The 26,725-nt window shown below is 43.4% G+C and overlaps 1 protein-coding gene across 3 annotated transcripts; it reads right to left on the reverse strand.

The window, feature by feature from the left end:
* Positions 1 to 66: 66 nt before the first annotated feature.
* Positions 67 to 26,692, reverse strand: sned1 (sushi, nidogen and EGF-like domains 1). 3 transcript variants are annotated; one of them, XM_068591150.1, is made up of 32 exons: positions 26,474 to 26,692; positions 19,851 to 20,138; positions 18,011 to 18,151; positions 17,689 to 17,851; positions 17,454 to 17,579; positions 17,074 to 17,187; positions 16,420 to 16,533; positions 15,785 to 15,898; positions 12,859 to 12,906; positions 12,650 to 12,757; positions 11,088 to 11,180; positions 10,806 to 10,937; positions 10,393 to 10,512; positions 9,958 to 10,074; positions 9,226 to 9,369; positions 8,630 to 8,803; positions 8,387 to 8,500; positions 8,170 to 8,283; positions 7,940 to 8,053; positions 7,710 to 7,826; positions 7,295 to 7,582; positions 7,027 to 7,210; positions 6,683 to 6,795; positions 4,876 to 5,154; positions 4,298 to 4,439; positions 4,102 to 4,184; positions 3,500 to 3,595; positions 3,042 to 3,158; positions 1,189 to 1,276; positions 1,006 to 1,085; positions 864 to 892; positions 67 to 749 (listed from the first exon to the last, which is right to left on the reverse strand). In XM_068591150.1, the coding sequence occupies exons 1-31, from the start codon at positions 26,690 to 26,692 to the stop codon at positions 867 to 869; spliced, it is 4,170 nt and encodes a 1,389-aa protein (XP_068447251.1). In that variant the 3' UTR covers positions 67 to 749; positions 864 to 866. The 3 variants fall into 3 exon arrangements, with proteins under 3 accessions (XP_068447251.1, XP_068447250.1, XP_068447252.1); XM_068591149.1 differs by having other exon boundaries at positions 10,806 to 10,940; XM_068591151.1 differs by lacking the exon at positions 19,851 to 20,138 and having other exon boundaries at positions 10,806 to 10,940.
* Positions 26,693 to 26,725: the final 33 nt, after the last annotated feature.

A 26,725-nucleotide genomic window follows, 5' to 3' on the forward strand; every position in this document is an offset into this window, starting at 1 on the left:
ACCCCAAAAGACAAAGGGAGCCCAAAACATTTTAACATTTTTATTATTAAAATATTCACCTACAAAATGGCCTATAAACACTATTTACAGAATAGCGAGCAGTGATGCCTGCTAAGACACAGAGAAAGATATTTATACACAGGGAACACTGTGCGCCGTTGTCAGAGCAAGAGATGATTTCATGGAGTGTGGAGAAAGCATACATTTCCCATCGTCTTTTAAGGAGATTGCGGTGGGGGAGGGCACAAGGAAAAGATTGGGACTCGGAACACTCTACAGTTATTTTACCTGAGGGACAACACCTGCAGCTGAATCACAAATCATAAAAAACCTCTCCTAATGTGTCAGCATGGACATGGACATGAGGTATATAAGGTCTCCGGTGCAGTACAGCCGACTGCTCACCGGTAACATTTGCACACGTGTGTGTTTGTGCGTATAAAACAATCTGTCATCGTGCATCGCATATGGTAAATGATGTTGGGCCTTTTTTTCATATTTGATCGACCAAAGTCCTCTCACGAGGCACGGCGCCCAACACAGCTCTCAGGAATGAACAAACACAACCTTATTGCCACATCAATGATGATTTGTTTCTTAAAACATGTTTTAAAAAAATGTTACAGTGGGCTCTGACAAGAGTTTCTCAGCAAAAAAATAATCAGTTACTTCAAGTAGATTATAAACACTGAATTTGAAGATTTTCCACACGACAGTGATGACAGTCCTTTCATTAGTACCCAAGTGTTCTAGATAATAAAGAGGAACAACGTTCATTAGACAATTATCGAAGATCTTTCCATCTTGTGCACGTACATGAAATGAATAATAGAATTGTATTGATTGTGTGAAAGAACACAAACCTTTTATTGTTGTCTGTTTGTTCTTCTGACTGTTAGGAAAGACAATATCATGGTGTGAAAAGAGTCACATTGGATCTTTTGCTAAAAACAACTTCAACACTGCTCAGGCAGCTTTGTTTATTCTTTCATTTTTTTAACTCACTCTGACTTTTCTTTGGAGGCGTCGGTTCACAAATCTCTCGATAACAAACATCCTGCTGTACTTTATACGTCCTTTTGTACCTGCAAAGGATAAAACATACATCCGGTCAGTTATAAAAACCAGCTCTGCTTTTCCTCAGCTCCGTGACGAGAAGAACCATGCGAGGCCAGATGTGTGACTTACAGGTAGTGGCACACTCCGCCCTCCCAGACGGGCACACTCTTGGTCTCAGAGTAGAGACGGGTGCAGGGGTGCGGCACTCGCTGGCACACTGCAACGAGACAAAAAGAAAAAGCGGAGGGTCACACAACATGAGTCACGAATGTTTTTGAAGCATGCGTGAAAAAAAGTGGCTGCTTTGATTGGTTTAGGAGTCACGTGGCCCTTCTCTCTCCGGCTGACGGATGGTTTTAGGAAAGGAATGTTTAAACAATCTGACACTGGATGTTTAGGTGAAGGACTCGAGAGGGGCGAGGTGTACGTCCAGTGTCTCCTCGCGCACAGAGTCATCAACATCCTATCATTAAAGGAATCAGGCTCATGTTGTTTGATCACGTTGTTGTTTGTGAAACTCCTAATCATCTTTTTCTAACGTAAACATCCCTGTAGTTTTCACAGGACGTTGTCACTGTACCGTCGGCTTTTGAATCAAGACAAATAGGATTCAAACAGATTATTGCTTTCCATAAAGGAGGAGACGCTCTAAATACATTCCCGATGATGGTCCTGAGAAAGATCTGTAGCTGTGCATTTATATTGTTGGTACATAATCAACCGCTTTCATAGAATGTGAATATGTTTTCATATCGGCCATGATGCAGCAAATGTGTTCCTACTGGCGGTCGTCCAGAGAAAGTAGCAGTGTAGTAGCAATGTTGAAAAGACTGTTCCTGCAGGCAGCCGGCAGGTTTACAGCCTGTCATAGACATGTTTAACAAAAGCTGGAAGCTGAAGTCACAACTGTACAATATATTTTAAAAATGATTGAGGGTGTACACAGGGAGATTCCAATCATGTAAAGGTTTCAGGCTGTTTAGGGATTCGATTTCCTTCTTAGGAAGAAGCCCTCTCTTATGAAGACAGGAGCCCACTTTCTTTTTTAATAAAACTGTTTTGTGTTATTAATTTTATTTATTTTGTATGTTCTTTTGAGCTTTCTGTGCCTAAATGAATTGAGCCTGTAAAACTTGGGTAGAAGTAGATAATCCATGATGAGACACACTAAAGACAGAATACACATCAAAGATCTGAACAAGAAGGATATTGTTCACAGATAATGTACTGCTGCCTCATTCACCCTTTTCAGAACATTCAGAAAGACGTTATAAATATAACACTGTCTCCATGAAAAAAAGAAAGGAAAGTGGTGCAAATAAGACAGTGCTTTGCGCCTTTGCTGGCACCGTTTTCTTGTCGTATATTATGTCCACCTCCCCGCCCCCCCAAGAAAAAAGTTAACCAAGCCACTTATAGATGTCAGAGGGGTCAACTGTCAGTGGAGCGTGTTTCCTGCTTTTGGAGAAAGCAGAGGTCTATGCATAGCTCAGAGCTCTGTAGTCCGCTTACACGACGACATCTAATCAAGATCACGCCGGGATTCACACCTTGAGAAGCTGCGGCTACGTTGAAAGGAAACGGAGCCCTTTGGAAAAGAAAGACTTGCAAACGAAGGGCGAACATGTCAACTGAGCTAGGATTGTGCGCATGGTACCTGTCACACTTGTATACGTCAGCTTGTTAGCGTGCTAAGTGCAGCCTCATAGAGCTGCCAGCATGTAGCTGCCGACTCTTCAGCTTGTTCAGACATATAGCGCAAGACTTCGTTGTTGTTGTAGAAAACTGTCATAGTTATCATTCTCAGGGCCTTTTCCACTCAGCTGACCTTTTGGAGGAAGCTCTGGGCGTCTCAACGTTAGGATAAGGTGGAGACCTAGTAGAGGTCTGGACCTCTACATGGGTTTTTTCTCCTCTGGTCACGACATGTTGTAGCATGCATGTGTTCGTGCACAAGATCTTGTAGAAGCACATCAACTTACGCAGTTCACACTGTCTGCCCTTGAACTCCGCTGCGCAGTCGCAGATGAAGGAGTCGCCTCCGCTCACACATGTACCCCCGTTCTGGCACGACAGACTGCGGCAGTCCTGTGGCAACTCTAAAAACACAACAGCTGCCATCAACATCCACAGTACAGAATGAGTGTGGGTCTCAAGTTTCAGGCCCACTTCTCCGCATTACCTCCAGCTGTTACACCACTTCCTCCTTTCTGTTTTTTTTCTTCTTCTTTTCATGAATGCAAAATCCTGTCTCTTACGGGTAGCATCCTCATTCATATTTCAATCACAGCACACGCAACACCAATGATAACTTACACGTCGAAGTATGAATAAGCAGTCTGTGCACCATATCAGCTGGGATCAATTATAATGGCACATATATATATATATATATTAAGTAAAAGTGCCATCAAGTATAAGTGCAACCAAAAACACCTACCAGGCTTCGTTCTTAAACCTTCTTGAATCTCAAGTGCAAGGCTGATTTTGTTTGTTGTTTCTTCCATCTTCTCTAATTTCATTGGTGGGTCAGGTCCTGCAAGGGAAAACACTTCCTGTCATGAATCAACGTAAAAACACACCCAAAAAATGTAATATTTAGATGTCATACTAAATGAAACAGTTTGTGCGTTCCTCAGCCTGGAACGACGAAACATGAAACATTCCTTATTTTATGAAATGGGTCAAAATCCTATTATGACATCATGGGTGTAGCATCATTAAGAGGGGCAGAGCAATTTCATAAGGGAAGCTTATTCTCCAGGGCACAAGATAACATGTAAAACAGCTTTTCTGTTTAGGCTTTAGGCTGTAAATCTCTGCACTGGGATACTTTAGGGGGAAAAAAGTGAAAACGCATATAACATGAAAATGGAAAGAGAGAATGTACTAATGCTCCTCTGCTGAATTGATCTGGAACTTAGAAGCAGAGTGAAACTCTAGTGGAAAATGCCGTATCTGGCACATTAAATATATGAAAAAACCTGTCACTCAGTGTCGTAGTGATGACTCATCACGTGGATGCTCCCAGCTCCTACTCACTAGATCGATGCCGCACAGCTTTTCGAGGCAAGTGGCTGAACTTGGCTGTTATCTTTCCCCTTCTGTCAATGAGTTCCGTGTATCTGCAACACAGACAACAACACTAGTTGTTAATAATCGGCGGCTGAATCAGCAGATGGAAACCAATTCTTCCCATTGTACATGTTTATATAATCGTCGACCCTCCCCCGTGTACCTGGGCAACTCTTCTAAGTTCTCTGTTTCTGTCGAGCCTCCCAGGTCCTGAGGCTGCGATGAAGGAAGTGTGCGGACCACTTGAGCCCCCTGTCCAGTCGCGCTTGGCCTCTCTCTTCTCCCTGATCTTGCCCCCATTGGCACTGGGCCAAAGGAAATGTGGACAGAACGTCTTAGAACATGACTTATCTGACATTTGGAGCTTTATAAGGTTACACAGGGTTCTTTCATGTTGGTCTCCTTCTTCTTCCCGTTCCTTTTTAGAAACGGGAGTATTTAACTAACAATTGTAATATCCCTATTGCTATATTATATTTAATCTTTATTCATTTTTTGTATACATTTCTTTTTAATTAATCTTATTAATTTTAATGAAGCCTTTTGAACTTATTAGTTATTATCATTATTACTAGAGGTACTATGTATATTTAATATTCTGGAAATAGGCATTGAAACCCAAAACTGAACTGCTGATCCATGTATGCCTTGAACATTTCAATAAACATAACTGTGAAATGAAATATGAATAATATAAACAGTAGGACCTTACATAGTCAGGGTTGATTAGCTAAAACTCACAGGTAGTGAAGGCTAAGTGCTGAGGTATGCTGTGGATCTGTTCCTGCCCAGTGCTTTTTACCGACATCAGGGCCACAAAGTAGTTCTGTCCTGGCGTCAGTTCGCGCAGGGTATACGATCCTAATTTCCCATTGGGCAGGAAGCGACTCCTGGTGTTCAACCCTCGGGTCACGTTGACCACAAAGCCATCTGGGACGTTTCTCGGGTGGCGGCTCCAGGTGATCAGGGCTGAGTTAGTGGTCACGTGTGCCATGGAGAGGTTCTGCGGAGGGAGAGGCCCTAAGGGAGAAACACATGTGGATGGTCACGTCGTTTTATGGGCAGCATGAAAAAGTATTCTTCCGGTATGCGTGGTAAAGTTGGGGGCTACAGTAACCATTCTTTAACTTTATTTGCATTGATTTTCAACATTAATTGAATTCTGTTGTGCTGTGCTTGGAAATGATTTGCTGGCTGGACTTTTATGACGCTGCTAATTTTGTCTGGTAAGCTGCCAATTCACGAGATGCAACATTTATACCTGCCAGCTAAAAAACAGAATGATGCCTTTGGAAATTTTTCTTATTTATGCTTAACAGAATGAATGAATATCTTTTGGTATCATAGACACAAAGGTGCAGCATAGAGAAAACTAAACGAAAGCACATACGTTGTTATCATATCAAATCAGATATGAGCAGATTAAACAAAAACATTTTCACATGCTGATGATAGCCTTTAAAAAGAGAAAAAAAGAACCACCCCTGACACCGTAAATGTTAATATCTCCAGTAATCTAGATCCACCTGTCATGTCAAACAGTCCAACAGACATTTTCAAGAAAAGCTTAAGTTGATCATGATCACGGACAGTAGAATATAAAAGGCATTTTAGCTTTCAACCTCATCCAAATCACACAGACTCACACACTTCCTGTCTTCCTGTGGGGCTAAATAGAAGAAGATGTTCAGATTTGAACTGAGCACAAACAGACTTCTGCTTCTGGAGGGTGACATATCGTTCAAGGTGGGAAATGACCCCAATGACATAATATGTTCTCAGTTTGGGTATGCCTCTTGTTTAATATTGCCCTATACAGTGGTTATTGAAGATATATTAACCCTTTACACACTAATCATAAACACTACAGTACAAATGACTATCAATGACTAATTACAAACTTCCTTTAACTAGGTTTACAATACATTTAGAATTGTGAGCATTTAGCCTGTACTGACTGTTTGTGATGTTTGTATGTTTATAGGGGATGAGGTTATGAATTGAAGGTCAGCTGCTGCACCCCCCCTCTGGAACATCCTCCCCATCCTCATCCGTCAGGCTCCCACCCTACCGTCATTCAAGCAAGCCCTCAAAACACACCTCTTACAACTTGCTTTCACCTGATAAACCTCTGCACCTGCTCTTCGCTCTGCCCCACGCAGCCTCTTCTGTTTACGTCTCATTTTTTCTTTATTCTGTTTGTTTTTGTTTGCTCTTGTCTTCCCGTTTGTGTTCTGTTCCGTCTGTTATTGTCTATTGTGTAAAGCGTCTTTGTGTACTATGAAAAGCGCTATATAAGTTGAAACTATTATTATTATTATTATTATTATTACTATTATAAGGTTAATAACATTTTCAGTTGACCAGTTGTCACACAAGTGTGTTGAATGAATAAACTAACTTATGACCAAGTTTTACAAATGAGAGGAGATGTGCATTGTATTTTAAAACTAGAATTGACACACTTGACACACAAGCATCTAATCAGGCAGCGAGCGGTCATGTTGTTATCGTTCTGATAACTCCTGAATAATGACATGTGACCTACTTGTCCAGAATTGCAGTGGCCCAGCTGAGTGGCTGGTGGAGGGAAACTCATCCGGTCTGACTCCACTTTGAGTCAACACATCCACCGTGTACATCTGACCAGGTAGTAAGGAACTGGGAAACAGAGAGAAAATGGCACTACAGCAAACAAAGGACACCTGACCTTATCGTCCCTATAACGCTGTTGAGAGCAATTAAACAGCGCCCTCTAATGGCTGAACGATATGTCCCCCAAAGTGCAGTGCCTCATCAGCACCATTTGGTGGACATACAGGATGCTGCAGGTCAGTGCATGACGTTGAACTTCTTGATTATCAGTGCTTGTGGCACAGATCAGAACCCAACCTGAAGGTGCTCTCAGTGGTGCTCGTGTTGAGCACGGCAGTACGGGCCTCGCTGCCATCCGAGGGCAACAGAGACACGCGCACCCTGCTGACGGCGGCATGACGAGCTGCCTGAACCAGCCAGCTCAGCCACACCTGCGAGGAGGACACGTTGACCACTTGCAGCTGCTCTACCGGCTGAGGTCCTAGCACAGAAACACACACATGAAAACTCCTCCACACATGAAGAGCTTTTTCTTACTAATACAGCATTAGAAAGGCGCGCTCACTGGTGCGTATGAGAGCGGTGGCAGGCTGACTGTTGTCATTGCTGTTGGTGTTGCGCTTGATGGAGAAGGTAGAGATGTTGTATAGCAGGCCGGGCATCAGGCCTCGCATGACGTGGGAGGACTGCTGCCTTTCCAGCATGTCCATCTTGGGTTCGCTCTGGCCGAGAGGGCCGTACGTGACAAGGAACCCGCTGACCAGGCTGTGTGAGGGCTCCGGCTCGTCCCAGCGCAGCTCCACCTCGTTCTCCTCCACGCGTAGCACATGAAGACCGGAGGGGGGCAACAGGTCTGGGAACAGTGGCACCTTACATTTCAAATTCAGACAGAGTTGTCTATGCAGTGCAGAGGCTGAGCTACAGAGAGCATGGGGATGACAAACGACAAGCTGACGCATTTTGGTGTGACTCGTACTGACCTTTCTCACAGTCTTTGCCCGTGTGTCCCACTCGACAGACGCAGTTGTAGTTCCCTCTCTTGTCACTCCTGCAGAATCCACGGTTTCCACAAGGTTGCAGTACACACGGGTTTTCCACTTGGGGGTGACAGAGACAAGCAGTTGATACAGCATGGTTTGCGTTTTATACACAACCGGAGGCAGGTAAATTTGCTAATGACATACTCGTGAGTCAGTGTGAAGCCACTTACACATCTGGCACTGGTCCCCAAAGAAGCCGTCTTTGCAGGCACACAGATAATTTCGTCTGTAACCCCGACACACGCCTCCATTAAGACAGGGGTTGGACTCACACCCGTCCTGCTCTGCACACAGTTATGGACAGTAGAACTTGATTGCTGTCCTGTGTAATCCGTATGTAAAAAAAATAATAAATGTATGAGCTTCAAAAGAAATGCAACATATCGAATGAACATTGTACCTATTTCACAGTTCTGGCCTTTGAAGCCTTGAGAACAATGACAGAGGTAGGAGCCGGGCCGGTCCTCACATGTCCCTCCGTGCTTGCAGGGTTCTGACAGGCATCCGTTTATGCCTATTGAGGAAGAAACACACACAGTATACGCCGGAAGCTACAGGTGTGTGCACATGCATTGAATTTCTGCATGTCATTTTCAATGACTAGGATCAGGCTTTACCTGACTGACAGCGGTTTCCAGTGAAGCCGTCAACACACTCACACTGGTAGGATCCCACCTGGTTCCGACACGTACCGCCATTAAGACAAGGCTGTGATAGGCATTTGTTGATCTCTGTAATGATGGGGAAGGAAGAAATTAGGACAGAAGAGTATCAGCTTTTGTAATTACTGGAGTCTCGTCAATGAGGGCTTTTCATGGATCACTAAAACACTGTTTTTGTTCAGGGTGTGTGTTACAGACCCTCACAAATGGGTGGCTGGCTCCAGTCTCCCTGAATACCACAGATGCTCTGCGTTGCTCTGGGCACAGATATGAAGCCTGAGTGGCATACGTAGACCGCCATGGAGCCTGTTGTTGTCGAGGAGAACTGCACCTCGGCGTGCTTCACTTGTGGAGGCAGCCCGCAACCCAGCTCTGAAATGAATACAAACACGTTGTTGATGTCAGCTCGGCCGCGTTGTGACGCAAGCTCATAAAATGCCAGGGATTAAAGGGGCTCATCCAGGAACATGCTTACAGCAATGGAGGTGTTTTCCATCCAGCCGCTCTGTTTTTATCCTACTAAAATTATCTCCAGCGTGCTGTTGGGGCGCGCAGACATGACTCATCGGGCCGTACTTTATATAGTTTAAGTAGCCACTCTGTATCTGTGAATGTGGGGATTCCAGTGCAGCAACACTGCTAAAATTATCTTCAGATAAAAAGCCAGTATCTTTACACTGAACAGCTCAGGATATCCCCAGCCTGTGCCAATCCATTGAAGTCAGTGTGACCCAAACTTCGGCATCGAGAACGAGATCTGGACATTATTGTGTGGTAACACACGGTCTGCTTACCTGCGGGGGTTTGGACGGAGCTCCTGCTTACGTCACAGTGCCGGCCGCTAAAAGCCTCTGTGCATTCACATTTGTACTTTCCTATGTAGTGGAAACATGTCCCCCCGTTCAGACACGGGCTGGACGCACAGGGGTCTGGCTTCCCTGCAAGGAAACATACAGACTGAGTAATAATAATAATAATTATGAAAATTTAAATGAAACGAGACAATAATTAACATGTTTGATAAGGATATGAGAGACGGCAACACCACTGAGAGAGAAAAGACCTCTAATACGACCAAATGCCCTATCTCGCAATGTTAACAAAAGTGATAAATAATTTGTTTATCTGTCAATGCGAGCCTTTCCTTTCATTGTCAGTAGTTTTTCTGTAAAGCAGTTGACAAACAAACAAATAAACCCAATAAAGAAATCTTTCATGACCTTGGTAAATCAAAATGATCAGAGTATATGACCACTCCCACCTCTCGTGTCTCAATCGGTTTGGACAGAAGCAAACATTGAGTCTCTGCCTACTTTTGATCCGACAAGTAGAATCTTTTCTGTTCATTTAGTTTTACAAATATGTTACTCATCCAAATATAAATACCAGTGACACTGGTATTAGGAGCATTCAAAGGCCTTGGGTTTTCTGGCGATGAGAATGCTTTCAGTGCATTTCTACTCAAATGCTTTCACACAAGTGAAAGGTTTGTGCACTGAGTAGGATATGTTATGAACATCACTCACCCACTTCACAGTGTTTTCCAGTGAATCTGTAAGGACACACACATCTGTAGCTCCCTGCCTCTTCCTTACAGGAGCCTCCGTTGCGGCAGGGCCCAGAAGCACAGGTATTGAGTCGAACTGGAGAGAGACAGGGATAAGGGAATCTTTGAAGCGGTGACTGGCTTTTAATCACGCAAAAATCAGTTCCAGCACATTGCAAATCAAGTCGTAATTCAGAAAGAAAATTGGTCATAACTCAGTCATAAGTACAAATTATCATAAGCCTTTCGGCGCTGTGATATTTCAAGCAACATTACGAGTAATGGCATGTTTCCTGGTGAATTAAAAGCTGGGTTTGAGCCTGAGTAATAAAGCACAAGTCTGAAGGCCATTTTGACAACGGCACTCTATAAGTTCATGTGAAGGGATTCTTGTGTAGTGTGTCAATAATGCTACCTTTTTCACAATGCTTCCCCCAGTATCCGTATTTGCATTCGCAGGTGTAGCCTCCGTCCCGCTCGTAGCAGTAGCCCCCATTCAGACACGGAGAGGAGTCGCAGACCGATCGGGGCTGTACTGAAAAACACACACCGAGACTTGACTGTGTTCCATTGCACTGAGCGACCTCTTTAAATGTATTCCAGCATGTGGGCTTGGTTGGAAGAAAAAAAAAGAACTCATAGATTATTTGTCATCTTATGATTGGATCAAATGGCACGGACTAAATGCAAACTGCGACATGTGACCATTCCCTTTGAAATAGGAAGTAACACATGTCAAGACCAGTGTTTTTTGTCACCATAGAAACCAGCTGCTCATGCAGTGACACATGGCCTCTGAAGTGCCGTGTTGTTTGGTCGGTGCCTTACCATAGGGGTAGAAGTCCTTGTGGTCCAACTCCGCTGCACTAGTCTGACATGTGCACAAGTAGGTCCCTCCGTACTCCAAACAGGGGCCGCCATCAGGACATGTCCTGCTGTTACTGCATGGCGTCTGGGTTACTTCTGAGAGGAAGGCATTGTAAATGGCAGCTTCACAATTTTCTGGTTTGAGGCTTTTGTGATCTTACGGCGACCAACGTTTTTACTCTCTTTCCACATTAATCCAAGCTCTTGTGGGACACCTGATAGGATTATACGTATCATACTCACCAAACTGACAGTAGAGTCCTGTGTAGCCTGAAGGGCATTCACAAGTCCCATTGATGTCCACACAGACACCCCCATTCTCGCAAAGACATTCCTCTGCAGACACAGGAAGAGAGAGAGAGACAGAGAGAGAGAGAGAGAGAGAGAGAGAGAGAGAGAGAGAGAGAGAGAGAGAGAGAGAGAGAAGAGAGGAAGGCTTAAAGATGGAAAGTTTGCTCGAGCGACTTGAAAGCAAGTAGGATGTTACGTTTTCCGTATTGGCCAAGGCGTAAACACAGGCGGAGGTATAAAGTTCAACATGTGTACCGTATGCCGAGCGTCTTTCATCTGCTATACTGTAAACCACGCATTGATTTGCTGTTATTTCTCTTCCCATAATCTCTTCCAACAAAGTGCACTGGATCAGACGATTACCAGTCAGCGCGCTGCACATCCGCTCTGTACAAATTATAAGAATGTTTTTTATTTTCCTCTCCTCCTTAATTGCAGCGGTGGATCAAAGGACAACGCCGTATCGCAGCAGACGAAAAAAAGGCTTCCCCTTTGAAGTCCCGGCAGCTCGGTGGAGGGTATTATTTTTCTGATGATATGGAGCATATTTTGTGACCAGAACGCACGGCTCCCGAGGGCAATTAATGGATTGTTAATTTGCAAGAACCACTTTCATTGGCCACCTGTGCGGCCTGGGCCCTTTGATCTGGGAGCCCTGATTAGGCACTTCTGAGTCCCACTACTTTCTCTTCCTTGGAGGATCGTGCTCCTTTTTCCACTGTGCAGTCCAAGTGAGCCAGGCAGGAAAGTATTTGGGAGATTTAAGAGAGCCTATATAAGCACTGATAGTTATTTCAGCTCAAGGGTGAGAAGTAGCATGCATTTGCAATAGCTCAAATACTATTAAAGAGCTTTTTGGGGAAAAAAAGAAAGAATAAACTGCTATCAGAATGTGACACTAACCCCTAATGGTAGCCGGAATTAGCTTTAAATGGCTCGCTAGTTATTTCCTAAAACAAATATAATGTAATACAGACATTAAATGTAATATGGAATGGCCTAACAAGAATTTATGAAAGGGAAGGTATGAAGCATTAGCTGAGGGTGATAGTGTTTTACATATTTTGTGTTCAAACTGCCTTATGGTTTTGCAAGCAGCAGCTGTGTGCTTGAAACCATAGTGTGGTGTGATGGCCGACTTCCAGAGGAGCCAGTAGCGGCATGGAAGCTTGCATATTTCAACAGCTCTGTCTGAAGAAATGACCTGAATACCAAAGACCGACTTTGACTCATAAAGAGGCCTGTTTAAGTCTAGACAAAGCACTTCCTCTTGTTGGTAAACTAATAAAATCTGCTATAAAACAATTATTCGCAACATCAAGCGACTGGTTCCCGTAGTAAACTGGGCGAGGCCGTGACAGTTTTGATAATTACAATAATCCATCATCACAGCAGCCTCTTCCAGGGCAGACCTCCAAATTCCTGTGGGATAGCACAGCTCCTCTTTAAAAAACAGCTCCCTACCTGCCCAGTGGCCTGCAGCGAGCCCCAGCCGGGCCAAAAGTGTACAATACCTTCACACTCGTCGCCATAGAAGCCAGGAGAACACGTGCAGTTGTAGGCTCCGGAGCCGGCGTCTTCACAAATCCGGTGCTCCATGCAGTCGTCCTCTTGACACGCAGCTGCATTTGGGGAAAGCGCGACAGACAGCGGTGTGAGAATCAAATTGCACATTAAAAAACTAAACTAAACTGGCAAAGCTTTAAACTATACATGCATTTACCTGTTTGGTTTTCCGCCTCGGTTGAATTGACCTGCAGAACCACCAACTCTGAGAGGGGAAGATAAGCACATGTTTCAAAGGGTGAAAGGGTCACTTATATCTGGTACTATGTAGCAATGCAGACTTATTTGACCAGGTTAGGAGATGCCTGTCTCTCAGATATATGCTGCCATCCCAAAACAGCGGAGTTGAACAAAATCATGTGTATTCAAAATGGTGATCAATCTGTAAAAAATACTTTTAATTATTTGTACAGTGGTTGCAAATATCAGACCAATATCTCAAAACCTGAGCAAATAAACCCAGAAATCTCTGCATGACGAGATGTGTAAAATTAGAGGCAAGTGAGAAAGATGTGATACAGTAAATGAAAAAAATATAACACAAGTGTAATAATCACAGGCTGACAGATTATCATTCTGCAATATAATCTTATCACAGATATATTTGTATTGGTGCATATCTTAGCCTACGGGTAGCAAGAAATTGCATGACAGAAATGTTGAAGAAATGGTTTGTGGTAAATTGGAACCAATGTCACCGTTACATATCCACCAGAGAGCTGACAGTTTTCTTATTTAGCAAATTGAGGAGATGTATGTATCAGAAATGTTGGTCATGTTAAAGCAGTGGTTCTCAACTTTTTTTCAGTGATGTACCCTCTGTGAAATATCTATTCAGCCAAGTACACCCTAACCAGCGCAAATACTTTTTGGTAAAAAAAAAAAAAGTGATACTATAAAGAAAGTGCTATGCCATCAGTGTCGGATTTCTTAAACTGTTAACAATAAATATGGCAACTGAATTTACTGAATTTTAGTGAGAAACTTGTGCTTGTGTTTCACTGAGGATCTTTGTCAGTCTTGGTGGCAGGGAGGCCACTGCTGTGATCAAGCTCTTCTCCAGGCACAGTCTGTTTCTTTGCTTTGTTTTATTCACAGCCATTGCAGAGAAGGAGGCCTCACATGTGGAAGCAAGGGTAGTAGCTGCTCCAAAGCTTTCTGTCCAGGTCGGGGTGCTCCTGCTTCACACACACCCAAAACAGTGTGAGTGTGGATGTGGCAAACTTCACCTGGAGGACACGGTCAGATGACACTTCCAGGAGTTTTTGCTGATAAGTGACAGGTAGCTTGCTTCTGTTTGCTTCAGACAAGAGAAAAGGGTTTCTCACCCAATCCAGCTGTGCAAATGTATCCTCCATGTGAGGAAAGTAGGAATGAAAATCTTTAATCAAGTTGGTCAAATGTCCCACTATGACCGACTTGACTGTAGCTCTGTCCACATCCTCACAGGAGAGAAAATCCTGCACTTGAGGAAAGCAGGGAAAATCTCCCTCTGCAAAAGACTTTCTCCACAGCTCTGCTTTCTTCAGGAAGCCCTCACCTCGTCATACATGTTTAAAATGCTGGACTGCTTGCCCTGAAGAGACACATTCAGTTCGTTCAGTTTGCTGAATATATTTCTGTGTCCTGGAACAAGGTGGCATGGTGAGCGATGTGCTCGATCAGAAAAGTGTGTACTTCAGATCGTAATTCCATCAGTTGAGTGTTCTCCCTCGAGAGAGCCAACGCACTGTGTGCAGTGTTGTGTGTTCAGCTGCCGTGTTTTCACAGAGGCGGTGAAACAGGCGTGCACTACGTGGTCTTGACTTTATGAAGTTGATCACTTTGACGCTGTCATGTAAAACGTCATGTAACACAGGGCCCATTTTCTTGCAGGCCAATGCTTCTCTGTGTATAACACAGTGAGTCTACTTCACTTCCAGGTTTTCTTCTCTAATGCGCACTATAAGTCCTCTCGAGCTGCCCGTTATTGAGGGCGTTGCGTCCGTGCAGACGCTGCTGCATTTCCAGCTCATTCCGTTTTCACAGCTTTTTAAAACATAGTCGTCTGAAAACTGGCGGCATTTTGCCGGCTCTGGTTTGGACTTATTTGGCTTGTCTCTTCGTGTTTTCAGCAGCGTTGCTGCAACGCTTCAACCACGACTTCATTGAGTGAGTTTTAAGGCGGCAGTGCTAGACAGACCGGTAATGACAGGTAGAGTGTTCCAGGTTCCAGGGGAGACTCTGGGTTTTTAGGATAAATAAATTATATATATATATATATATATATATATATATATATATATATATATATATATATATATTAATTCCCTTGGGGAAATTCTTCTCTGTATTTGACCCATCCTTGATTAAGGAGCAGTGGGCTAAGCTGTGCCCGGGAGAAACGAGGGGTTAAGTGTCGTGCTCAGAGACACTTCGACGTGTGAACTGTGGGGGGACTGGGGATCAAACCGGCTACCTTGTGGTAACGGGACGACCACTCATACCCCTGAGCTACAGCCGCCCCATATATATTACTTAATATAAAACTCCATTTATGAACTTACACTTATGTTTTATTGAATAACTATTTTTAAAGGATTTTCCAATGGATGTTAATTTTAAAAAGATTTTTTTTAAATCTCACGTACCTGCTGGAGTACCTTCACGTAACCCTATTTGAGAACCTCTGTGTTTGAGTATGAATAAAATCTGATGACATCGTTGCCGGATGTATTTTGGGTGAAGAGCAAAACTGATACGTATTTAATGCTTGACATGCAGCTGTGGCAGATGAACAGACAACCAAAGGAAATGTGCACATGCCACAGTCCTCAGACACAGGAACAGTTATCTTTACAGTTGTTTGGAAACGTGTGTCCATATCGGCACATTTTATAATACACCCAATGTGTATTAGTTTGGACTTTGGAGTCCAGATGGAACACTGGAGAAGTGACAGAAACGGCTCATTTGAACAAAGTTCATAAACACTTGTTTTTCTGTCAAAGAGTTGTGATAGAATTTTTTGTTTTGTGCTTATTCAGCACAAATTAGGCTTACAGACTAGCCAAAAAAAGAAAATGAAGTTGAATTCAAGTCACCTGTCTCGCAGAGCACTCCGGTGAAGGCGGTGGGACAGATGCAGGTGAAGTTGTCCACCTGATCCACGCACTCCCCTCCGTTCTGGCAGGGCTGCGATTCACATTCGTTGATGTCTGGAGGGCGCACAAAAGTCAGCAAATCAGACGAGAGAATTTTACCTGCTGTAGATTCGGTTTCATGTTCAGACTCTTCACATGAAATACCAAGGTGTGGTTGTCCAAGTCAAGACGTAGAGCAATGAACTTCCCCCCTGAAAGCGGAGGGTTTCATTGACCAGGTGTCTGGTATTAGGAGTAATCCCGTCTCATGTAGATACAAGGATTCATGAACTGTGCCCAGCCTGATAATTTACTCCCCACTTGGTTGAGTTTTTATCCACAATCAATCACAAAAGGAAGCAGATTAGTGAATGTATTTTCGGAAAACCAACCATGACCTAACTCACTATGGTTCAGTGTGACCTGAGGACAAAACCTTGATTGCAAATTAATTAAACCATAACCTCAACGTGGACCTATCTTTAGACAACACATCTGCCAAAAAGACTAAGCTTGATGTAGAAAGCAGCAGAAAATGTTTCCTTCCGGAAGGAGATGCCTACATTTCCCCCGGACCGTGAAAAAGCCCTGCTCACCTGTCTCACACAGGACACCAGTGTAACCCGGTTCACACACACAGGTGAAACTGTCAGTGCCTTGAACACACAGCGCGTTGTTGAGGCACGGTCTGTCTTTGCACTCGTCAATGTCTGTAACACACACACACACACACACACACACACACACACACACACACACACACACACACACACACACACACACACACACACACACACAGGGACAGAGAGACATGCTCATGGAATATTTACTCAGCTGATTAATATATCCGCCACGCTGCTCCACTCACTCTGTAAGTATGTGCTGCTGGCTGTGAAAGGTATTAGAAGAGTTTTGATACATCTCCACAGGCTGGACTGTGGGAATAGGCCTGGAGCTCCATAAAAGCTGGACCAAGATATTCTCAAATATTTAATCTCAAATATTTTTTTGTGTGTATGGAAACTGCTTAATGAAGCACAAAATACCTTAATTAATCAGAGTTTTTATTTTAGGCCATATTTAATGCATGCATGGAAGACGTGCAGAATTTCTTTTGCTATAAACGGAAAAACATTAATTCAACTTGTTTTGGGTTATTTGGCTAATGTGTAAAATTGAAATACAAAGAATAAACACATGTAACTGTAACAGCAGTGTATGCCAAGCTTAAGGGGAAGTGTGTTTTGTACCTGTTTCACAGTGAATCCCAGTGTATCCAGGTGGACAGTGACATTGGAAACTATTAATCTGGTCTTCACAAGTCCCTCCGTTCTGGCAAGGATGTGAGGCACACTCATTGACATCTACAGAGACAGGGAGGAAGACAAAGAAGGTAGTGTGACTCTATTCATCAGAAGAAAACCAAGGTCAGCTAGTAAGGTTATGTAGAAGGTGAACGCAAATGGTTTTGCATGAAGCTGATACAGAGATGAAGAAAATATACTCTGGCACATCACGTGAATTCTAGTCTTTTTCTTCGAGTTGAGTTTTTCCTGGCTGATCTCAGGTCGACAGTTATTCATCACAGCATGCCGTGTGTGCCGAGCACAACAGACCAACCGTAACTCACCGATCTGGCATTGCCGACCGGTGAAACCGGCCAAGCAGGAGCAGGTGAAGGAGGGGTTGCCTGTGATGCAGTCGTCGATGCATTGGCCGCCGTTCAGACACGGTCGCAAGTGCTGGCACACTGATGCTGGAGAGAAAGAAAAAGAGAAAGAGAGAGAAACAGAGGTCAAAGTAACAGGAATCCCGGAAGTACCAAAGGTTTGAAGGAGGACTAATCTCTAAGAAGCAGGTCTTACCAGAATCATTGCAGCCACCCACTTCCACGTTTGCATCGTCTATACGGAAGACCCATTTTCCTGGGTAGCCCACGTTGGTGGTTCCCTCAACGTTCACCACGTCAGCCGTGCGCGAGCCGGGGATGTTGAAATAGCGCTTTCCGTCTCCGGCATTGAAACCTGCCTGGAAAGAGAGTAACGAAGGAGGCAGGCATTACTAAAAGAAAAAAATGGCGGAATCAGAGTTCAGGCACCTGAAAAGTGTAGTTTGCATGTTTACAGGAAGCAGATCATACTGTACATACAGTACAAGAGCAAAACATAAATAAACATGTGATCTCACCTGTGCTGCGATCCCACCCAGCCCAGCCAGGTTTCCTCCACTGCTGGCATGCATGCCTGTGGTCCAAGTGATGTTATTGTACTGGAATATCGTGAAGGAAAGCTCTCCATCTGTAATAAGCACCACTTGGAAAGTATTTACCTGCGTAGAGAGGAACAGACTTGGTTCAAACATTTCCTAATTTTCACAAACTTTTGGAAACATGCATGCATCCGAACTACTGCTCATTTTAACGGTACAGATTCCTAAATCTCAGTCATGCTAGAGACTTTATAGACTCATCGGAACCTGTTATCGAGGGAGATGGCAAGAAGGTGAGATGGTGATTCCAGTGAGAATGAAACCCAAATTGATGGCACACAATACTGTCTGGCTGGCCTAATTGCTCTCTACTTACAATTACAAAAGGAACATACAACCCACCCAGAACTCTTACATCCCAACATTCCAGAACATCTACACCTTTCCCTGAACAATGCACCATACATGCAACCCCCACGTTCCAAAACATTTACACTTGTCCCTGCACAACAATCCTCCAAATCATTCCACAAACATGATCTGGCTCGTGTAACAAGGAGATATTTGGGCAAACAAACAAAGTCCAGATAAAAAAAAAGTTGACTATATCTCACTGCAAACATAGAAATAACATAGGGTTAAGGGTTACCCTTACCAATTTAGAATGATTCAACTCTGGTCTAAACCTGATCTATTTGTAAAGTGTGAATCATCAAATACATTATATTTCTGATGCATTAATTACACAATAACTTGTATTTAAATGAACTACATATTCTAACAATCACCAAAAAAAATATTTCATGGAATTTACTTGAATGAATGAAACAAAGGAGATGCGCTTCCAGGAAAGTTTGCAGGTAGAGTGAGTTCAAGGCCTTATGGCTAGACTTAGATATACATTTGCAATCCAATGGCATTGCAAGGCAAGACAATAGGACCCATTGACTATGTAAATGTGGCTTGGCCAAAGGTGCCAGTAATGGCCCATGTCGCACCGGAGTCCGGTCTTCTCTAAGATGTTTGGATGTGGTCAGAAATGTTCTGAGCATATACATATCAGTCACTACTTTGAAAACCGGATGTTGTGTCCCGAGGCTCTTTCCGCTCGTTTGAATATGTTTCACGTCAGCGTCAGCTGCAGCTGATTTGACCAGGGAGGTGATCTGAGTTCACTGCAGTGGTTTACTGCACTAAATGGAGTTAATCAGCCACTTTGGGCTGCGTTCACAGACAACACGACTTAGAGAAGACCGGACCCCGGTGCGACGCGGGTCGTTACCGGCACTTTCAGCCAAGCAGTCTTCAAACCGGCCCTGTTACCGGCCTTACACCGCCCCTTTTATTTTCCTCCACAAAGTTTAGAAATTTAAATATTCTTAAATTCAGCGGGAAAGCAAGAAAACAATAACACAAACAAACGATTATAAACGTATTTGTAATAAACAATAAAACTAAAGTATGTGTATAAGCAACGTATACGCGTATAATCAACGTATTTGTAATACGTCAATCACAGACGTATAATCAATGTATTTGTAATACGTCAAACACCGACGTAATCAGGGAGAAAATACGTTTCTAGTCAACGTAATTGAAGATGCGTTTTAGTTCTGGGGAAACGTAATTTGTAGGAGACAGGGTTGAAATAGGTCGGATGGTCACACAGACCGGCGAGCCCGCAGCAAATAGGTAGCTAACTAAGTACCTCTGCTTGGGAATCACTGATCAAGATACTTAAAACCTCCAAAGAGGATCAGAGCTGCAGTAAACAGTAACTCCATGCTCGAGAGCTGTAAAGTTAAGAATGAGCTTATACCGGTGTGAGGGAGTTGCCTCCGAAGAAAGTAACTTGGTGCCATGTGGAGATAAGGGCCCACGTGGCGTTGAAGATTGGAAACTCTGAGAAGTACATCTTGACATCGTCCGAGGCCCTCCTCAGGATGGAGGGCTCCTTGCTCTCTCTGTAGAAGACCCTCCCTGCCCGACGGTTATCCACATCAGCCCAGAAAGGGGCCACGACCCTCCGGTCCCCGGCAATTGGAAAAGCCACAGGCGTGAACTGAGACACCTCCCTCAGGAAAGACACAAGACCATTGTTGTTGACCTGAGGAGGAGATTTCAGGGTTAGAGTGTGTAAATCGGATGAATCACACAGAGGTATAATTTACTCAACATGTCAGGTGAAGCCACTGTGACTTGTTTGTAGGGTCAGGCATGCATAGAGGAAAAGTGCTCAGGAGAAGAGGGCGGAGGTGAACGGACGGATATGTTCTGACCCCGCGGGGCAAACAGCGGCGAACGCTACCGTAACGGATATTTGCGCTTCCCATGTAGCAGACAGACTCTACTTTTATTCCATGGAACGACAGAGGCTGAGAGAACCAGGTTTCTGTTGCTCACACGCCGGGAAAGACGTGCATGGCCTTTAAATGCCGCAGATGTCTGCCAATGGCAAAGTAACCAATAAATGAGCCCATGCTCCCCTTCGTCCACATGTCTCCTCAGTGAGGAATGCACAGTCAGCACCACAGCGCTCTACTGAGGCATGGTGCAATATCAACTTCCTCAAAGGTCAACTTTAATTGGTCAATTATTGATGTAGCGCTGAAGCAATTTGAAAAAATAACTGATTAGTCGATAGACAGAAATTAAACCACCGATCCCTTTCCCTCTCAAAGGTTTTTGCGTTTATTTCTCTGTTTTATGTGCGTGAACATTTCAAAGTTTTGTGTTTTGGACTGCTATTTTGACAAAATCACAATTTGGAGACAACATTTCTGTTGTTTTATAGATTTTAAAATAGATTTATAATGAAAATATTATTTAGTTGCTCTCATAGATTGATTTAAAAAATATTTTGGCATTCTGTTGTTACTCTTAAAGCTGCATTAATTGACTTTTTAGCCACTTGAGGGCAGCAGAACAAGCTGTGAACCCAACATTGATATACTGTATAACCTTATATATATATATATATATATATATATATATATATATATATATATATATATATAGTATATATGTATATACTCTATGCATGTATATATATATATATATATATATATATATATATATATATATATATATATATATGTATACATATATATATATACTCTATGCATGTATATATATATATATATGTATATATATATATACATATATATATATATGTAAACATATATATGTGTATATATATATATATATATATATATATATATATGTATATATATATATATATATATATATATATATATATATATATATATATATATATATATAAAACCTTATACAGTAATATGTTTGCCAGCTGATGCCTATATACACATCCAGCAGAGAGCCCAGCACAACATTAGCATTCACTATTCATTCTCCATTTCTTAACAAGGTTGATAGAACAGCAATGTTACAAGCTGTAAAACCATATCAAGGAGCTTAAAGATGCTCACTGAACACAGTGAGGGGATGATGATTACGACAAAAAAAACGCTTAAAGATAAAAAACAAAAAAAATTGGATCCATTGTTTGTATATAAATATTATATAGGGTTTACAACGTGTGATGGAGCAACAATATGGCTTGTAAGCATAAAGCCACAGAACCAAGAACATAAATGTGACAATTGTTCATGTTTTGCTCAAAGGTTCCCTGCCGTGGTGCAAGGTAAAAGGCGTACTGGTAGCTTTGGGGAAAAGGTACAGTTTATTGCTGTAGGAAGGATTTGGTGTACAAGATGTAAATGAGGAATGTTTTGTGCCAGGTAGAGATTATTTAGGGGAGAATGTGAAAAGTCTGGGGAGAATTCTGTGGTTGTTAAAAAAAAGCAATGGTCATTTCAATGATAGATCATAAAGTAGCATTTAACAGTGAAGCATACATAGAGCGAATTCTTATATCACAAACATTAGGTTATGTCCAACCAGCTACATTTGTGTACACTACATTTCGAACATCCTCAGACACAAGCGTTACAAGCTGAAGGGGTAAAATCCACGTGACAGTAATTTATATATGACTTCTGAATATTATCAACAAAGGGAGATTCTTTCCACCAAGGCACCTTTCTGTTTCTCCTAATTGCTGGAGTGAGCGTTGCCTCTCCGCGCTTAAGCTGAGTGAATGGCACTTGACGGCGTCAAAGCAGCATCAGATGGCTCGGCTTCGCTCCCCGCTTGTATGAAAACCATAATTTGAAGGACCTTACTGTAAAAACAGCAGAGGAAGTTTTGTTTGGCACGGCACAGGGGCTAAGTTAATTGCCCGACCACAGTCTTCCCTTCTGCATCAGCGTGATGTGGTGAGAACGTGGCTGATGTGGGGGAAAAAAAAGAAAAAGAGGACTGACTTGCAGGGGCTGGGCCCCGGGGTCAGCCAGAGCGCCATCTGATACCAGGGAAAAAACAGGAGAGAGGGCACAGGGCTGGATGAATGGAAGGATGTCCATGAGCTACAAACCTCGGAGACCCACGCAGCCACTAATGAGAGACCTGTGGTGGCAGCGGTCTGGAAGTCGCCCATCTTACAGCAAAATTAGTGTCGGAAATCATGCTGAACACCAAATACAGTTTATACCCGATGCTGGAATACGTTTCATCGACTAATCCAATCTGTAGTAGCATCTGGAACTGTTTAAACAAGTGTATTTCTTACTTGTTAATATTTTCTCTGGGACTACTTTGACATGGCAATGACCTGAGAGGAATTTATAACAGAACTTAGGCCTTTTCTGACTTTGCATCGGATCACATACTTTTCTTCTTCTCGTCGGTTTCAACCGGGCTGCAACCAGCGCAGATATCCAGTGGAGGGTGGGTATGCGTCACACTTATGTGAGAGTGTGAATGGGTTCAGTGCTGCCTTGTGTTATGTTGTAAACTTGACCAAGGTCAGAGAGAGGTGCGATCAGCCAGCCCTGTAAGAAGCATATTTCTTTCTCTCACTCTCAATGGTGCCACTCCACACTACAACTCCCCCGTTATTTTTTTTGGGACTTCTTCTGCCGGATACATCCAGGATTTTGCTTGGGTGGTTTTCTTTAGGGCCAAGCATTTTATGGACAAAAATAAACTTTCATCTGGCTTAAGTCAAGCCAAAGCAAACCCCTGATTGAAAAAGGTGCCCGTGGATCAGCGCAGGAAAACATTCGTTTTCCCTGTCAAATACGGAGGTTTCACAGTTACAAGCGTGTGCAGTTATTTGACGAGACCGAAGGAAGTGATAACAGTATGTGCCCTGGGTCTGTCTCCTTATGGCCACTGCGCAACATTTTCTCCAAAGACTTTCGATTAGAGCAATAAATCCTCACTGGAACAGTCTAATACAACTTCCATGGTGCAAGTGATATGGAGGTTTGGTGTATTGACAATGTATTCAACTAAAATTCGAATTTGAAAAGCACAAATACTTCCATCCCATGATTTTTACGTTAAGAAAGTTGGATTATTAAATGTAAAATTGCGATAAAGTAAAAAAATATTGTTTACTGCTACTGTTGAAATGCTCGACACTAGAAAGAAAGGTAAGTGCTGTACAGAGAAACCAAAAACATGATTTCTAATGATTGTATCGGAAGACATTGTTGGGCTTAAGTGAATCGCTGGATATTTTGACAAACTCTTTATTTGTGTTCTTGCCGATAGTCAGATGAGAAGATGAACAAGACTATTTCTTGGCTCGGAGCGTTGACTTCCTGGAGCCATGTCATCACCGCGAGCTTACAAGGCAACCAACAGAGAGACTGCAGGAAGTCACTGCGCCCGCCAAGAAATTGGTCTGGTACGCAAACCCTCCCATAAAACCACGACTTGTTGTTTTTGCACGAAATAAAAACTTGCGGCGTTTGTCCACGGCGAAGCTAACCATCTCCCAGCTGCAGCTTCATAGCTAACGGACGGACATGAGAGTGGCATCAATTCCCTCACCTAACTCTCTAACAAAAAAAAACAAACTTCTCAAAATGCAGAGCTGCTCCTTTGAAATGCACCACTGACTTTCAGACTTCAAGGCATTTGAAAGTACATGCAGACATATCTCGTCCATGGGGGACAAACCGTTTGTAACATCCCTCAGCCACATCTCTCATCCCACACATGCATATAAAAAGCACCCATGCAGAGTACAAAGAATAAGAACTTGATGCGCACATCTTTGGGCCATACATAGTGGCGAGGGAAAGTGAGTGAATGAAAAAGGCTCAAACTGAAGTGTCGAAGTTCTTTTGAAGAGCAGATGAGCACTAGCAGATGTGCAATCTGTGAAGAGTGCAGTTACACTTCAGCACGTTCTTGGCAGGATCTTTTTTGATAATTTATTTGAATTTTGTTTAAATGTAGTTTATTTTTTAAATACGGAGAAGCCCTTAAATTATTACTTGCTTATTTTTATTACGATAAATTACATATAAACGGCATATAAACACACACATCGAGCCCACAGGTTTTCTTCTGTCCATGAGTTTATTCATCTCCAATAAATACCTTTGATCATAACAATCTATTCTCACATCTGCTTTTAAACTCGTGCTAAGACCTTGGACATCCTCCTTCATGTTCTTTACACTGGCCATCCATAAGAGTAGTTAACCCGCAAACTGCATTGTTTGGGAGCCCCTAAGACGCTTTGCAGATACATCTGTGTTCTGTTAAAGTGATTGGTCATTTCTCAGATAAAGCAGCTGGACAGTTCCAGGGGGAAGACCCCTGCCATGTTATCTGAGGCGTGGGAGGATGGGGAGGGGGACCTAGAAAGGGGAGAGATCCCAGCAACATGTGAAAACTCCCTGACACAAACCATAACAGAGGGACAGCCTGGTTACCAGCAGGCAGAAGTGGGACTGGGGCGAGGCCGTGTCTGGAGGGGTAACCCATGTTTGTACAGGTCTGTTGATATGACTTCCAAAACCAAGAGTCACACGGATGTGGCACTGTTCAGATCCTTGTTTATCTCGGCCAAAGCTGCTAAAAATGGGATTTCTTCCGGAAGGGACAAAGACTGATATTTTCAGGGTTTTAAGGCTGCCGAACAACAAAGTAAGGCAGCACCCACAGACCATCTAAATTCAGTCTGGTTCTCCGGCTTCTCCAGCTTGGAACAAACTCCTGAGAGAAGAAACTATTCACACAAATTCAGCACACCAGCCCCCCACTGAAATATTAACTGTTCAAAGCAGCTCTCCGGTGGCAGGGATTACCATGTGGTCCGCGCGCTTTACAGCAGATGTTTAATGAATTCAGGTGAGGCATTTTAAAATGAGCGTGACTGTAATTTCAAGTGCCTGTCACAATCCGTTACGCCTTGCGTGACTACAGGATTGCAGCCCAATGAGATGCAAGGTGAGCCACAGGATATCAAGTCGCATCTAACACGAGTGGAACTCTCTGATTTTTATCTACAGATAATAAGATGAGAATTTGATCGAAGATCAACAAGCCAAGTTACTTGTCGTATCTTGTCTAATTTGACTAAACGTGCATCGGTATTATTACAGGAGAAGCGATACACCGGATTGCAAAACTGGAAAGAAAACACAACTGGGATATACAGAAGCTCGGGACCACTAAAACACGGCCGCTGTCTGTGCACGAGAGTTTTAAAAATGTCTTCATTGGTACACTGACCTCACCCACTTTGGCGCAGACGCTTAGATTAGAAAGATGACCTTTGACCTTGCCCATTGTTGCCATGGTTCCTCGGGCTCCCCTGCCCACGGGTTGAACAGAAGAGGAGGGGAGCAATCGTGGGTGCATAAACCCACAACAGGTGGTGTTGATTTAAGGGAGTTCTGACTCTCCATGCGCTGGAGCCGAACCCAATACATGACAAAAGGCAGATCAAAGTGTGTTTCACAATAGTGCGTGAAAATCCTTGTCAAACCATTCAGTTTCGTCCCGTGAGCACTGTTTTTCTCTCCCTCTTTCTCTCTCTCTCTCTCCACCGTGTATATTTCCCCCCACAACCTTCTCTGAAAACGAACTGCTCACAGATGCTCTGCGGCAACAGTAAGAACACAAACTGTCATTTCCTTTAACAGCTCATTGTGGACTTACCAGAACAGGGCTCGCCACTGTTCTGCTCATAGTTACTCTCTCACACTCTTCCCTCGGGGCACTTGAGAGTGCGACGAGGGCAGATGTAAAGTGAAGAGAATGTAATTGAGGATCACGATATCACCCATGGGGAGTAAACACGATATTCCACAAGTGAGGTTATACACCAGAGCTTGTGAGCGCACACAAACATATACAAACTCTCAAAGGGCGCTGTGATGTAGTATTTGGCTGTTCGCCAAATCTTCTATCCCTGAGGCTCATATACAATCCACACCATGTCAGTTTCAATTGCCAACTGCAAAGTGCATGCACACACTGTACATAACTGTACACAGCAAAATATAAAGACATTAACACACACACATCAGTAAAAACACACTGCTCTGTACTTACATAGAGTCCCGTGTGCTTGTCTCCAAAGAAGGGGAAAGCAACGGAGATCTCCACAAGCCTGGAACCTCCGTCGTCCTGAGCGATGGTCTGAGAGTCCCCCTTGTCCTGGCCAAAGGGGTAGAAGTCCTCCAGGGGCACGGCAGGTTCCACCCCAGGCAGCAGGTCCAGGGAGAGCAGGGTGTAGAAGCAGGGCAGCAGGGCTCGCAGCACCAACACCATGGCCTCAGCCACCCAGGGATGGAGCTGACAGCG

This window comes from Clinocottus analis, unplaced genomic scaffold, assembly GCF_023055335.1.
Source record: "Clinocottus analis isolate CAN_PGR_092001 unplaced genomic scaffold, fCliAna1.0.p SCAF_25, whole genome shotgun sequence".
Classification (NCBI taxonomy): domain Eukaryota; kingdom Metazoa; phylum Chordata; class Actinopteri; order Perciformes; family Cottidae; genus Clinocottus; species Clinocottus analis.

Excerpts from the sequence above, each read along its gene's own strand:
- sned1 (XM_068591149.1), bottom strand. The coding sequence starts at position 26,692 with ATGGTGTTGGTGCTGCGAGCCCTGCTGCCCTGCTTCTACACCCTGCTC. Across the intron at positions 12,907-15,784 it reads CGGAGTGCTCTGCGAGACAG|AGTTGGTGGTTCTGCAGGTC; the intron begins GTGACTTGAATT and ends TTCCCCTCTCAG. Across the intron at positions 4,185-4,297 it reads AACTTAGAAGAGTTGCCCAG|ATACACGGAACTCATTGACA; the intron begins GTACACGGGGGA and ends TCTGTGTTGCAG.